This window comes from Sinohyriopsis cumingii, chromosome 4 (assembly GCF_028554795.1).
Source record: "Sinohyriopsis cumingii isolate HCF-2022 chromosome 4, ASM2855479v2, whole genome shotgun sequence".
Taxonomy (NCBI): domain Eukaryota; kingdom Metazoa; phylum Mollusca; class Bivalvia; order Unionida; family Unionidae; genus Sinohyriopsis; species Sinohyriopsis cumingii.
In genome coordinates this window covers 68,456,688-68,473,706 of record NC_142964.1, presented here as the reverse complement: position 1 = coordinate 68,473,706, position 17,019 = coordinate 68,456,688, and the positions used below count along the sequence as shown (strand labels likewise).

The following is a 17,019-nucleotide window of genomic DNA, read 5'->3' as shown; positions in this document are numbered from 1 at the left end:
ATAAAAAACTTAATGCAATCAAGCCAACCCTAGGAGAATGGACTCCTTCCTACAGAACCATCCGTAGAGAGGAGGTAGTCATTGCAAGAATTAGAATTGGTCATACTTATGTAATCCACTCCCACATACTAAAAAGTGAAGACCCACCAGAGTGCATTACTTGCAATGAACCATTCACTGTTAAGCATATTATGACAATGTTTCGACCAGCAACCTATGCGAGATCAGTACTACAGTGTGCTTGACATGAAGGAACATTTTGATACAATAAATGTAAGTTGTATTCTAGAATTCTTAAAAGAAGTAAACATTTATTCAAAACTATAACTTTTATGCCATCACGTTGATAAGTTTTATGTAATGTATATACCATCTTTTACATTCAATACCTTTTCATCTGTCATCATTAAGATACAACATTTACATTCCCTGTTGATTGGGAAGCTTTATACCGTTTCCGTCTTATCGTTTTACATTCAACTCTTTGGTTTTATATTGCTGGTCGATACAAAATCTTTTACCACTTTTAAATAAGCCTACATATAAAGAAAGTGCCCAAGCAGATACCAACTTACTTTAGTGAATGTTCCTATCAAAATGGTGAGTACACCACTCCCTCAATAACTTGCGCCCTGATAACTCGCGAACCCGCTTTTAACGCAGTGTCAGGCATGAACCCCATTTTTTAAACCCGAAAATACCCAAAAAATTTATCCCTATTTGTTGAACTTGAAGAAAATCGCGATCAAAATTGGTAATGGAAACTTTGATGTATCGCTTGTTTTATCGTTGAAAACGGTAGATAGGACCGGGAAATTTTAATCAACACTATGAAATATCAAATTTAAAAGTAGCTCATACAATTTTTTACATTTTCTTTCCAAACGACATTCCTAGTACACTGCAATTAACGAGATGTAAGGAAATTTCGATCAATGAAAATGTCACTTATGCCGAGTGGAGGCAGTACTTTAATAAATAAATACAAATTAAATTTAAAAAATTTATCAATTGAAATTTTTTTGTTCTAGTTCCATCTTTTAGTTCCTTTTAAATGTAATCATCATAAATGCAATGTGTCCTCTTGTAATTAAATGTAAAATGCGTCAATCTACCGTAACAGCTATGTCTGCGAGGATTTCTCTAAGAACCTAATTAAGTGCTGACCATGTTATGATAACTGAATTGCGGAAGTATTTGTTGTATTGTTGAATTAAAAGCTGGCCTCCTTTGTATTATCACATTAATTATGTCTTTTGAATTTAAAAAAAGGAGGTGGAGTAAAAGAAAAGTTAAAAGGCACAAAAATTGGACTAACTTAAAATCTAGTGGCCTCGGTCGTATGTCGGGTGAACTCACTTCATTTGATCAATTGAACACTGTAATAAATGTTATTGTGTATGTAGCAGAAACTACCTTAAATTAACCGACTCTTTCATAACTGTGATCAAAGATAACAAGGCAGCCAAGCGAAATGAATACTTCATGAAATATCGAGCTTGATTTGACATATATGGACCATTGTGGATTTGCGAGGTTCAGAGAATTCTTGAACTGGCATTTAGAGATATCCTCAGGGATGATAAGAAATTTCATTATTACTTCCAGTGAAATCACGACATTAACATTGTACTAATTGAACAATAAAAAATTGAGTTTGGACGTAGACATGTCACGAAATAAATGTCGCGTGTTTTTGAAAAAAAGGAATCTTGTTTGGTGGTGTATCAACAGTTAGTCTAGTTCCCAAATTATGGACTACCGATTTGGCAAGATACTATTAAACACCATTACGGGAACAGACTCCTCAAGAAAACAAAAAAGCAGTGATGTAATACACAGATTTTTCGCGTACACGTGAATTTAAACTGAATAACGAACAACTTCATTAGAAAAAGCGCATTATTAAAAATTATTATTGATGTGATTGTAAAATGAGGAATCAGTCATTAAACAGCCCAGTTCTCTAACACCATTCCCCCCCCTACGGTTTTCTCCATGTCAAAGCGATTTTTTTTTCAATTTTTGGAGGTCCCTCTGTAATTTGCACCTCGTTTATAGTGCGGTCTATGTTTGTGGACCCCGTTGTGCGCGAGTTATCAAGGGAGAGGTGTATATTCTTTCTTACACCAGATTTTAGGTGATCAGTCTCCCTTCAATATACATTAGTGACAGGTAATGTATTATTGATATTAAAATATACTTTTTAAAACAAAGTTTAATGATGTAATACTTATAGTTCTTGCCAGATTTCCTTTTCCCAATTTGTTCTGATCCCTTAAGTAGTCTGTGTCCCTAGGAATGAGACAAGCTTCTGTACATGTGCCTATGATGTTGGGGGCAGACTGGGTCTGTTTTTTCTTGTTCTGGACTTTTAAGAATTTTCCATTAATGGGAGGAGGAATTTTTTTAGTAAATGGACAACAGTAATTTCTGTCCCAGAAAAGTAAGCAATGCAGTAGCAACATGTAAGTATTACATAATTAAAATTAATTTTATCCCTAAAAGACTTATATGATTATATGACCACTTGAAGGGTATTTAAATGGAGGATGTGTGCGAAGAGTTGTCTGAAAATTCCTGTTTTGAAGACGAGCAACTTTGCCACAGTTAAGAATCAATTTTAATTGTGCGTAAGTGTTTTGTGCCACATATGACTCATCTGCTGTAGTAATCCACAAAATGTTTGTAAAAATTATGGTTGCTAAATGCTGAAAAGTATTCCAGCCTGAAGTTTTAAAAAAATAAAAGAATTATATGGGATATAACAGAAAATATGCCTTCAGTGGTTTTCCCCTTTTTATTTTGCATCCTGCAATCAAGTACTTGGATGACGATAATTATATTCTTTTTTTTCAGACAACAGTACATGGCTGGTATTTACTTAATGCTGGCTTATGACCTGGAAATACCCCCCAACACAGAAAGTAAGAAAACTTTTGTCTTGCTAGTCTATTTACAGAAGGTATTATTTGTTATTACTCTGGGCGACATTTATCATTTATCAGTTTATCAGTTGATGATGATATCTCAGATGATAAAGTTACATGTGTTATCAATACTTGCATCATTTTAAGTAATTAAAAAACATAGGGGAGATATCAAACAGACAGGAAACCCCACTATAATGCCAAGAGTGTTATGTACAGAACCACAATATAATAAGAATACAAAAACATGTATGCACATTGGTAAAGAAGTGAAAAAGACACAGTGCCAGTCAAGCCTATAGAAATTTATAATACTACCTGCAAATTTATATAAAAATACTTATACTGCTCTGGTTTTTGTGGTTAGAGCATCTGCTTTGGATGCGGGCGGTCATGGGTTCAGACCCCAACCGACTCATACCAAAGACTTATAAAAATGTTACTAACAGCTGTCTTGCTTGGCACTTAACATTAAGAGGTTAGTGTTAGGGCTGTTCGGCCTGGTGATGGGATAATGTGACTGGATGGGACATCATGTTACATTCCATTGGTGTGATGCCCCAGTGCTAGACATCACTATAAACTGCCACGCTGCAGACATCATAGTGATATGACTGAATTTTTTAAAAATAGCTGTGTTAAAACTCCAAATCACATGTACACCCGCATATAAAAATCCTTATTAAGATACTCCCATGTTAATGAAAATTAATGATTGCTACTTAAGAGCTATGATGTGTAATCGATTGGTTTTAGAAACTTAACTGAATTATTTTTATCTCTTGTCAGCTTGGCTGTTGTTATGGGCAGTGTTGAGGAATAAAAGACATCTAGAACAAAAAAATCAGCAGCCTTGATTCAACTGTGTTACATCCAAATTTTGTGTTAAAATGATCTGCCTTATAATGGAGTTATCCTGTACATTCAGTAGCAAGCCTTAGTCTCTGCCTGCCTTTTTGCTGTGTCAGTGTATTATTGAGTCGGTATACAGGATAGACTTATTCAAAAACTCCACTCGAGTGTTACCATTCCCAGGTGCTATTTTTGCATATCTTAATATCTAACGAGAGCATTGTTGGTTTATCAAAATGTGTCCGAATGATTTTTTTTCAGTAGGTACTTTTCTACAAGCATATGAATATCTTTTTACAGAAGTGACTGCCAATGTTTCCTGTAAGTTTGACTGGGAGGATCCAATTTATCCTTTTGGCTACAGAACTCATGCTCATTCACTGGGTAAGGTAATTTATATAAAAATCCTTTCTTTATTTTGCTATGAATTAAGTATTTTTGGAGGGGTTCCAGTTTGTATGGATATTGTGGTTTCAACAACCGATAAATTTAAAGACCCAGCAAACAATGATCCTGTTGTGAAAATAATATGGTCTCTTCCCCAGTCCATGAAATTAGATACTGATAAAAATATCAGTTTGTTTGCAAAATGCTGAAAATATATACCCACAAAAATGTGTAAATTTTAAGAAACCTAAGGTCAGTATAACTCAGTGGACTGTACCAATTGAATACATATCCAGAATTCTTTTCTTTGTTTAGATTTTCACTAGTTTTGTGATGGTGAAGTTATGGTTTCAGATGATTATTTTCATTTTTGTTCCCAGATTGTGTTAGTGAAAGGATTTGAGGGCATCTTTTAAGTATAGCATGTAATATATAATAATCATATTATTTGCATCAACTCAGTTGGACAAGGTAATTTACTCTCCTTGCTTGGGCAAAATTTAACCTTAAAAGTGATGCTATTCTGTAAAACACCAATCCACACCAAATCAGTTTTAGAGATCTTTTCATGTTTCCCTTGGGACTCCTTTTTTCTGTCTCATCTTACTTGTATTGAAGAAAAGGTAAGACATTTTTTTTATTTTGCATACGGATATAGTTATTGTAATTATTGAGTTTAGTCAACATTTGTGATATCTTGTTTATACACTATTGTTAGGCAAAGCATGCTATGGTGTACTGTTGTTCATTTGTCTGTTACCAAATTGCATTGGGCACACTAACTTGAATTGTCCACCATTGACAGGTACCAAAATAGTAGATGGAATGCACCTTAGTAAGCATGACCCCTATCAATTTTGGTCTACAAAGATCAAATGTCAAGGTCGATGTGCCCATGATCAAGAAGTTATAATAACTTGAGTTTTCTATCATCAACAGTTAATGGAATTTGTGGAAGGCTTATACTTGGGATGGGGATGAACCCTGTTGACATTTTTTTCAGAAGGTCATGGCCAATGTGACTCAGAGAATAAAAATGGATTCCACACAATAGCATCACATATATCACATAACTCTACCAAACTTTGAAGAAGGCACGAACATAAGAAAGAAACTTTAATTTTAGCAACAAATAGTTAAAGGTCAAGGCCAATGACTGAAAAGAACATTTGTTTTCACACAGTAACATAAGCTCTTCATCGTAGATATGGACTTTGTGGATGACTTGCACTTAGGGTAAGATAAAGTCTGTATGTTTTGGGGCTCAAAATGTCAGGGTCATGGTAGCTGATAGATAAAAGTCATTTCTGCACAAAACTTTCAGTGAATAACATAAAGTACTCACTAACATGTGGTAGGCATATAAGATGCCATTCATGGTACTTTTGAGCTTTTTTTCTTTTGCTGATATTCTTTCCAATTTATACAAGTGAAGATCTTGCCACTTCATTATGTTGAACTAAGTACAGATATTGTAGTCAGAGTATGTTTTTTTTAATGAAACCTGGTTACAACTCTTGTTTCATGATGTCCAAAATGGCTACATCATTCTTCTATTTGCACAAACTTTATTCATTGCCCACAATATGACACTTGTGAATGATAAAGATCAAGATCATGGCCATAGCATGGATGATGTGAGGGAAAATGATCTCAATATTTTTTTATATACATTTTATTCTTTTTGACATTCAAAGATTTGACTAGTTACATGAAATTGTACATGTCTAGCAGAGATTTATAGTTTCACTAGTCATAGACCAGAAGAGCTTACGACCAGTTGTCTGTCGTCCATCGATAGCACAAGTTGTCGTCAGTGAAAATTATGCTGATCGACATCAAATATGGCCACCACAGCAGCCATTTTTAAAATCTTGTTGCTACTAAACAGAAAGTTATATCACAGTGGACTTTTCACTGAAGACTACAAATGATACCTTTTTTGGTTCTAAATGAAAATGTTTATGATCTGACCTTAGATATGGTCACCTCAGCAGACATCTTGATAATTTTTTTGTCAGTAATCTGAAATGTTAAATCTTATATATAGGTTGTTTTTTGTTTTTTTTTCTTCCTGGAACACTTCTGTTGCTTAGCTTGTCTTTAATGAAAAGAATGCAAATCTCCTGCCTCTTAGCTTCTCCTTGAGAAATGGTACCAATCTTATATTAAATATGGCTACCACAAAAGCCATTTTAAAAATCTTGTTATTACGGTTCTGCATAATTGATGGTCGTATTTATAGTTGTTTTTTTTTTAATAACTAAAAGACTGCCAATGATGTCCAGTTTGCCCTAAATGGAACTGATGCATGTTCATCCAGTATGTCCATCATAGCGGTAATTTGAAATCTTATTGTTTAGGTACATCCTAGATATTTTCAGCATGCAGCAGTTAAAAAGAAGAATTCGTCTTTTTGTTAATTTCAAGAAGTTTGCTTTAGAGGTAGAGTGTCACTCCCTTTGAGGGGCTATTGTTAGTTTTGTGGGTTCATAGGGCATGGGAATTTTCATCCAGTGACAAACAACATAGACCCTAATATGTCATTGCAAAATATGCTGGCAGAGCAGTGTCTCTGTTATTTGTCCAACTGATTACACCAAAAAACTATAGACCCAGATCTGCTTGAACATTATGTGATGGCAGATCTGGGTCTTTGCAGTTCAACCTGCCTTATAAATGAGAATATGTGGTAATTTATTTCAGTTCTTAATATATTCAGGCTCATCTTGATCTGATTTTACACCTGACTCTAATGAGATATCACATTTAACAACTTTACACCTGACTCTAATGAGATACCACATTTAACAACTTTACACCTGACTCTAATGAGATATCACATTTAACAACTTTACACCTGACTCTAATGAGATATCACATTTAACAACTTTACACCCGACTAATGAGATATCACATTAAACAACTTTACACCTGACTCTTCACTTTTCACCCATTATATTCCTTTATAAATGAGTGCCTGTATTGCTTTATTTTAACAGCAACGGTGATATCTGGCTATGTGAAGAACACAACTTGGAATATGATAGGGAAGGGCAACCCTCAGTGGCCACAGGTAATAATGATGAAGATAACTTTGATGACAGTGATAATGGTTAATTATATGATCATATATTGATAATGAAAATGATGATAATGATGAATAATAATTACTATATATAGATGTGATTTGATGGTTGCAATGATTATAGAGGTGGTTTATTATGTTCTGCTGGTGATGATGATGATGGTTTCATGGCAGTGATAATTTAAGGTATCATAGGTATTATGCAAATGCAAAGTAATTTACAGAAAACTTTGATGTATCATGTAATGTAATATTTGTCCCCACATTTTTTAAAATATGACAAGGATGATGTGATGTCTGTTTGTCCATTCATCCATCCATTAGTCTTTCTCATCTTAGTTTTGGATAAACTTTAACACAGTCTGTGGTATTAGTGCAGCAATTTCCTGAAGATGTAAAGTAATTAGGCACATTTTGTTTCTGGTATCTACCCCCACCAGGGGCACCAGGTTATGGGTTAATAAGGTCATGAAAGTCACACTTCCACGAGTGGTATACTAAACAGGTCATAGACGCCATTACGGAAAAAGAAGATGTTACCGGTGACAATCAGTGCACAGTATTAGTAAACATTGCAACCTCATTAATCAAGCCAATTCACAATCAATGGATAATTGCAGCTCATGTGACAATGAGTGAAAGATAGGACTAAATTATCAGTGGTTTTGAGAAAGCCGGACTTGTTTAATTCAGCAATTTGGGGATTATTTATCTGAGAAGCATTTGTAAGTACCATGAGACTTGATTGACACGATGTTGATACAGTGGCTTTATCCAAAAATCTGTGAAGTGTGAGCTTTAATACTCTGCTGTAATTAGTGTATATACATAGTGTTTCATTAATAATAGTGTTTCAAGAAATAGTTATAGTATTTTACAGGATTGTTCTTTTGGATTAAAAATACATTGATAAATGAAATGTGCTTTCAGAAGGATTTAAACGTTTTATCAACAGTTGTACTCAAATGAAGGATCGATTTGAATAAGTATTAAATTTAATTTTCATATACTGTTAGTTTGTATTTTTTCTTTCATTTTCAGCATTACTATTGTTTGAAAACCTTAACGCTTTTTCTCTGTTTTCTCTCTATCCTTACTTACTTCACATAGCGATTTAAGGCAGTGAGTGTAAAATTAAGATATCAGATACCTTATCGAACGTGTGCATTGAAACGGTATAAAATGATTTTTAATTCTTGTTTCAAAAGGTTAAAATTAATACAAACACATGTAAAAGCTAATATTTAATTTTTAATTACCATATTACAGTATTGACCTTGATTTATCAAATACTAGTAGCTGTGCTAATCTCTAGGAATGAAACACTGAAAAGAAATGGGGGGGGGTCATCATCATACATGGCTCATTTTTCGTTAGGGATTTAAATCTATGGTTCGGGCAACATTGAAAACCACAAAGATTGGTCCCCCACCAAAATTTATGATAATACAGTGAATTTTATTTGTCCTTTCAGGCATTTTACCCAGTGCAGAAGCCTGTCGTAGTTCAACCAGGAGATTATTTGGTGGGTGATCTTATTCATTAGTTCGTTTATTTTAGTCACCCGGCAGAGTGATTAAGAAGTTTCATATATATTTATATATTATTGAACATCCATCTGCTTTCAAAAATTACAGGCACAGCTGAAGAAATTTGTTAAAAAGTTTATGAGTTGCTTTGTTTTACAATGTTCTGAATTTCCAATTGTTTTAATAAGCTAAGAATACAGATATGTAGAATGAGGCTTGAAGGAAATTCATCTTGTATTATAATAGTCAAATTGTTCCAAGATATATCTAAAGATTGACACAGTAAGGGTATTACCGATATTTATGAGATTATATTCTCATATTTATGATGTTTCTATCCTTGCGCAGCTTGTTTATTTGGTACATGTACATTGCTGTCATATATTTTAAAAAAGCAGAGGCACCCAGAAATGCTATTCTTCTTTGAAAAATATTTCTTAGATAAATTTACCTTTGTCCTACATTTTGTCTTTCATATTATTCTTTTTGTTTATTACAGGTAGCACAGTGTACATATTCATCCATAGGCAGCAATAAATATACTTACATAGGGTAAGTATTTCAAAGATCAGTTATACTTAAACTTACACAACAGTTTTATAAAAAGTTTCAGTATATCCTCTAGGCAATAAAGGGGCCCCGAGTGGTCTAAAGCACTCTCCGTTACGGATCACTGCCATTTCACCTATGTCTGCGTGGGTTCGAGTCCAAGGCTCGGCTAACGTTGGTACATGGGAAAGCCTGCCGGTAGCTTCTCGTGGGTCGGTGGTTCTTCCCTGGGTTTTCCAGGGTTCTTCCTCCACCAGTTATCCTGGCCGCCATGTATAGCCTATCTTGTACTGAAAAATGGCGTTAAACCCTAGAACAACAACAACAACTAGGCAGTAAAAAGGCTATTTATTGTGACATTAGAATTTTATAGCGGTATTAGATATTTGTCGCGGTTTTAGAAATTTTTAATGGTATTAGAATTAATGGTACAGTAAAACCTGTCATGAGTGACCTCTGCTATGAGCGACCACCTGTCATTTCCGACCACAATCGTAATGCACGGATCAATTTTACTATATAAACGCTCTGTTATCAACGACCACCTGCTGAACGTGACCAGCAACCGCGATTTCTTTTACAAAATATGCTATTTGACACTGCTATGAACGACTGCATCACCAAAAACACAAAACAGATTGACACCACTGACCTTAACTTAATCCTTTGTAAACACTAGAGCTCGGGATAAATGTAGTATGCAAACAAAGTGCACATTAAATAACACTATAGTTGAACAACCGTATATCGAGATAAACACCTCTAACCATCATTTAATCCTTTGTAACAAAGACTGCATAAATAGTAAAGATTGCTCTAATAAAGTATTTAAAAAGAATGTGTCTTGCTACAGTACCAGTTTTGTGAAATTTACAACTCCAGCATACGGTGTCATTTGTAAACTGCAGTAAACCAAACTAAAGTACATGTCACTAACCGCCATTGTAGTGCCGAAGTCATGTGAATAGCCAGTAAGAGTAACATGAAAGGGAGTAATGATGGATATACGCAGTCAGTTTAGAGGTTTGTAATTTTTTTCTTTATCTTTATGAAAACTCACAAAACGCCGGTAGTCCTTATGTCCCAGTGAGAAATCGTTTGAAAGGGCTTCAGTGTAGGTTTGAGTACATCGTTTGTCTTTCCAGTTAATCCATAATGCCTGGAGGGTGAATGAGCTCATTGTCTTTAATACTAGTAAGTGAGAATCATTTCCGGATTTTTTAAAAATTATTTTTTATTTCTTTTGTTAGTGTTTCACCAAGCCACCATCTGTTTACCTGGGTGCAGATGGTTGCAACCTTTGTTTATCGAGCTATAACGCTGTTGATTTAAACTTCATCTCAGAATAAGTGTATTGTTTCTTGATGAGTTAATTATGTCTTTTGGTTTCATTCATTGGTACATAATATATATTTATTCCACATTTCCCCAAAACCTGATAAAAACTGATAGTCTTTATAACGTCAACACTAATAACAATGGCAAAACCTCCACTGAAAAAAAGAAAAATTTTAACACTGGATTAACAAGTTAATGTCATTGAAAGAAACGAAAAAGGGGAGACCGCTCGCAAAATAGCAGTCAGCTTAAGCGTCGGTAAAATGCAAGCTCAAAATGTAATCAAAGACAAGGAGTCCATTAGAAATGAATGGCAGAAAGGTGCACAAGCACAGAGGAAATATGCCACAGCACGATGGACAGTTTATGAAGATCTGAACGAGCGAGTAAGGGAGTGGTTTTGTGTTGCAAGGAGTAAAAACATACCAGTAAGTGGAAAGTTGATTCAGGAAAAGGCAATAATTGAGATACATGTTCAGACCAAACATCTGAGTAAAACATGTCAACAAAGAAGTATAATAAATTTCTTAAAAAACAAGTGTATAAGTGTATAGAATAAGATATATACATCATATCTAACTATTCATTTTTTGTACCTATTAATGTGATGTTGAAATATAAATTTTATCTTGTTGTTTGATAGATGTATATCTTTATTATATAAAGATATTTTGAGAGGAATACATGCAATATTTAACAATATTTATGAATAAAGGATATGATACATGTACAGTGAGTATGGGTATTATTTATTTTTCAACAATGCTAACTATTGACCCAGAAAACCAGTCCATTTTCACACACCTCTTATGAGAGACCACCTGTCTTGAGAGACCGCTTTTAGTTGGCAGAAGGGGCAGTCTCTCATAACAGGTTTTACTGTATTATAATATTTTAGTGATTTTAGAATTTGTTAGTGGTATTAGAATTCTTTAGTGGTATTTATAGTGATTGAATTATCTTAGTACTCGAGACTGAATAAAAAATTTGGCTCATGGCATATTTCTTAATCATATTCAGATATGAAAAATGAAACAGTGAAATAAAAACACTTTAGTTTGCAGTTAAGTTTCATTATTCACATTTTTTCAGTTTTTTCAGTTTGGTTAAAGCAGTCCTCCTCCTTCTCTATCTTACACACCTGCATACATGTTCATACACTGCTGCCACTGATAAATATCTGAAGATTGTTGTGCACATCTGCAGACCAAGCAGCCTATGTAGTTTGAAATATTATTCTAAAGGTTGAAGATGGTATTGTGAAGATACTCAGGTTGGCACACACAGACATGATACTTAATACTTATCAGGACTCCAAAAATCCCTGTCTCATCCTGGCAGTGGTATTATGTACATACTCAATTCATGCAGGCACACAGTCAAACTGGTTGACTTAATCCTGATTGGTTGGACTACTCTGGTCTTAGTGACTTTAGTAGTGGTTAGAGCTTTCACCTTGGATGTGGGAGGGAGGTCATGAGTTTGAACCCCAGCCAAGTCAAATCAGAGACTTATAAAAATGGTACTAGCAGCTGCCTCACTTGGCACACCGCATTAAGAGGTTAGTGTTAGGACTGGTGAGTCTGGTATCAGGATAATGTGACTGGGTGGAACATAATGCTACATGCCTGTGGCATGATGCCCCATTGCTAGACTTCACTATAAGCTGTCACACTGCAGACTTTTTAGTGATACAACTGAAAATGTATTAAAAGCTATGTTAAAAATCCAAATCACACACACACACACATCACACTGGTTGATTTATTACTGAGCAGGACTCCCCAAATGCCACTATCTCATCTTGGCAAAGGTCTTATATACATACTCAATTCATGTAGGCACACACAATCAAACTGTTTAATTTAGTACCGATCAGGACTCCAAAAATCCACCTGTCTTGTCCTGACAAGTGGATGTGTGGGTAAGACATTTTTACATCCATATTAAGAGGCCCTGATTGGCTGAGTGGTCTAAAGCACTCACCGTTACTGCCATCTCACCTCTGTCTGCGTGAGTTCGAATCTTGGGTTCAGCCAATGTGGGTATGTGAGAAAGTTTGCCAATAGCTTCTTGTAGGTCAATCGTTCTTTCTGGGGTCTTCACAGGCTCTTCCTCCACTGTTTATGCTGGTCGCCATGTACAGCCCATCTTGTGTTGAAAAATGGGGTTAAACCCTTCAACAACTACAACAACATTCATATTATGAGCTCTAATCCAGCAGGATGAATATTAATTGAAATATTTTTAAAACCTGTCCATCCTACCTTTGAAGAGGCTATGGATAACAGACCTATGACAGTAAACCCTCGAACATTGCAGTGACAAATTCCATCTTTGTAAATAAATTTTCCACAGCTACTCAAGTTTCAAATTGTCATACACTGAATACAGACAAGTTTGCCCATCATCATATGCAGCATTGTTCAGCTCACCATGGCAATTTCTAAACCATAAAAGTGACATTATAGCATGTTAACTGGATGTGATTCATGTTGTTTCCTGCTATACCTGGAGCCTAATGAATTGGAGCAGTATGGTAAAAATTCAATATTTCTAACTTAACCATACAAAAGTTTGACTTTACTATGAGTGTAAATTGCATCACAGAGAGAGAGAGAAAGAGAGAGAGTGAGAGATTGCAACTTCAGCCTGCATTCAAGTGTTTACTCATGAACATGTGAATGATAGTGCAGTTTTATGTAAATGTTATGAGAATTCAAAGATTTAAATAGATGTGTGCTACAGCTGTGAGGCACTAAATTATATAAACCATGGTACCAATATTAAAGCAAATTTAAAGTCAATTTAAAAATAGAAAAAATAAGATCAATAAAATAAAACTTGTATTATAAGGTTATTATAATTATTATTATTATTATTATTTAAAATTTGACCAGTCTGGTGGCCTAGTGGTTATAACATCCGCCCCAGATGTGGAAGGGCAGTGTGTTTGAACCCTGGCCGAGTCATACCAAAGACTTCTAAAAATGGTACTAACAGCTTCCTCGCTAGGCGTTCAGCATTAAGAGGTCACTGTTAGGACTGGTCGGCCTCCTGTCAGGATAATGTGACTGGGTGGAACATTATGCTACATGTCTGCAGCATGATGACCCAGTGCTAGTCATCACTTTAAACTGCCACACTGAAGTGGAGACATTGTAGCGATATGACTGGAAAATTGTTAAAGCTACATTAAAAATCTAAATCACACACACACATTTAAAATTGAATACTTCGATTTTATTTCTTTGATCACTAAGTTCATATCATATATGAGATTACTATATACGTAGCTTTCCATATGATTTACATGTTCAGATGCTTTATTTTGAATGTATGTGTTGTTATGAGTCTATGTTCTTAAAATATGTAAGAGAAAGAGTGAAGACAACAAGTTTTGTAAAATTTAACAAACAATTTATTTCCCTAGACTATAAAGTAAAAAAACATTAGAAAAAGAACTTACAGTATTGCGAATTAAATCCAAATTGTAGTGAATCACAGTTCAAATCCTGATGAAAATCCAAGATGGAAAGCAATGGCGTATGCAGTAGTCAGCATTGTACAGATGTGTCAACAGTCTCTTGTTGAATCATAGAAAATATTATTCCAGTTTTTGAATTCTATATAAATTCCGGTAAATGTCTTTATCCAAAAATTAATTTAGAGCACTTTTGTATTTCCAGGGAAAACAGTCACTTGAATTCAATAATTTTAAGAAAATAAAAATTCAGCCCTAAACTGGACACAACATCTGAACTGTTAAGGCACGACTGATCAAATTCTTATCATGACATCAGTTATAATACTAACTAGAATGCAAAACAGATTCTGGGATTGGGGTCAAGAGTTCATCCTTCTGGAAAAAATTAAAGTTTGTTTACAAATTAACACGTGCCTCACGTCATGTAGTCTGTGTATGACCTTGACTTAACTTAATGATTCTTACTCTGAGATAGAATTTTTTAAAAATAAAAAGAAGTTGTTTGCCAAAACTATCACTGATTTTAAGGTCAGCAACTAGATGCAGTGTTTCTATTATTAAGTATTTACATCAGTGAAATAAATATTAAAAAAATCAAGCAAGTCAAACAGAACTGAACTTAATTCTTAAAAAAAAATAAAGTCCAGTAAATAATATTATATTACAATAACATGTAATAGAATAAAAAATATTTTAAAACTAACAGACAGACAATTACTTTAAATATACATAACAGTGTAAAATGCCCTGTAAAATATACCAAGATGTAAACAGAAATTGCAATTTGGTTTAACTAATATAAGCTTTGTGGCAAGAATGAACCTGTAGCAGTACAAAATTGACACAACAAAATTTCTTCACAAATGTCAAATACAGTACCTGATCGCATTAACATTAGGAAGTTGCTCTCTGCTACCTCTTAATACAGCCCTCCCTTAAAGAATAAATATGTCTTTCCATCAATATATCGTATAGACAAAGGAAATTAAAACTTACAGATTAACTCCACTTGTCCCCACTAGGTGGCCGCACATCTTCATGATGTTTAAAGATTTGCTTGCAACTGTTAACAGTGCTTCCAAAAATCCATTGCAATTTTATTTAATTTTAACCATCCAACACTTATTTTCAGTGATAAATTAAGTCAAAAGGTTGGTAAACCTGGTGTATACAATATTTGCCTCTTCCATGTGGAATTTATTTGTATTTATGCATTTTTTAACAGTCTATGTTGTTGATGTGATACCAGTCAGTAGCCCTCAAATTTTCACCTCAGTATTAATTATATTGTGCTGTTAAATCGAGCTTATTGCACACTTCTTAGGTCATCTTGGTAATACAAGTTAACTTGCTGTATGAACTTGTTTGTTCTTTCTTCTCTCTTTTCTTTGAAGAAATGTTAGTCATATGCAAGACATTTTAAAGTCATGGAGGACAGTCATGAGATAAACCTGTGCTCCTCCACACACCCATTTAGCATGTGTGCAATATGGACTGAAGATACTTTGCTTCAGCATTGTGAAAAGGTCGTGAGGAAAGGACACACTCTAAATCCTCCTAGCATGATATCAGTACAAGCTGAATGGCATCATATTTAGAGATGTCCATTCAGCCATTTCATTAGGCCCAAACTGACAGCTGGACCACCCTCCATGCTGGACATTAGAACCTTTTTGCACATGGTGATGATTGTGGCATCATCATGGCTATATGGAATGCCATTCTCATGGCTGGAGAGCATGCTGGAAGACAATGCCCCAGTTGCAACACAAACATGCCAATACATCTGATCCAACCTTGGATTTAAATTTTCAGGTGGCAATCAAAGAGATTTCCGGAATTTTGCCTTTGTTGGAATGCTCTTCTCCACCGGCAGTCAATATTACATACATGGTCAAAGCTTGTTGGGCATTGTCAATGAAGATGAACATCTGTCCTAAGGAATTTTACCACAATCATCATAGACTACAGAAATTACCAGGCATCTCTTGGATTAGATTCATGACCTGAGTAACCTGATAACCTGCTTTTGGGTGATACAAATCACAGAATGATTATCCTTCAGACATATATAGCCTAGACAAGGATATTAATTCCTTCTATTTTTCTGCTCCACACTGTCATAAAGTTGACATACAGGTGTTTGATGCCACATCAAAGTTTAACTTATAGTCAGGAATGTCATGTTGATTTCCTCTCTACATTGCCTGGCATCTTTGATGATCGTTCGCCTAGCTAAGAATTCTGAAAGTGACCATGCCTGGGGATTGGTTTGGCATACTACCAGTTTATCAGTAGAGTTGCTTTCCACAATGCTGAACACTCTAATTGCCTCAGGTAACCTCAGCTTGATAAAGAAAGGATGACTCCTGTGATCTTCCCTTTAGCACCACCACATGGTGACCCTGCTTTTCCCCCAAGATCCAACTGTTTAGCTTCCTTCCTCCTGTTTGGGTGTTGAGTTGAAGAGGCAAAACACCAAGCTGCACAGGTGTTGCCCCTTAAGCTGTCTGTGTATGCCTCTGAGCATAACCCTGTCAGAGGGTACTCTAGAGAATGATTAATCAGTGACATATGTAATGTTCAACTGCAACCTTTTTTGTGGCCAAGTGAGTTGTAGGTGACCATGTGCTGGTTGATTTTGGTGGTTGGTTAGAGGTTGATGTTGGTGGGTGAATGCTCAAGCATCTCCTCATACTGATTTACCTGATATTGTTATGATAGTGTAATGTATTTCTTGGAGAAAGGAATTTTTTTAATTTAATTATAATTCTCTGAAAATACTTACTCAGTCACAGTACTTTCAGCCCCTCACTCCCTACCTGGCAGATGTGAGCATTCTATGACAGGATTTGCACA

At 35.0% G+C, this 17,019-nt stretch overlaps 1 protein-coding gene across 1 annotated transcript in view; it reads left to right on the top strand.

Annotated features, from left to right (window-relative positions):
* Positions 1 to 17,019, top strand: part of LOC149801393 (peptidyl-glycine alpha-amidating monooxygenase B-like) — a 106,530-nt gene that overhangs the window by 34,910 nt on the left and 54,601 nt on the right. The window contains exons 9-13 of the mRNA XM_089956798.1: positions 2,860 to 2,927; positions 4,083 to 4,166; positions 7,172 to 7,245; positions 8,732 to 8,782; positions 9,286 to 9,338. Coding sequence (XP_089812924.1) covers positions 2,860 to 2,927; positions 4,083 to 4,166; positions 7,172 to 7,245; positions 8,732 to 8,782; positions 9,286 to 9,338 — 330 coding nt within the window. The remainder of the gene's footprint in view (positions 1 to 2,859; positions 2,928 to 4,082; positions 4,167 to 7,171; positions 7,246 to 8,731; positions 8,783 to 9,285; positions 9,339 to 17,019) is intronic.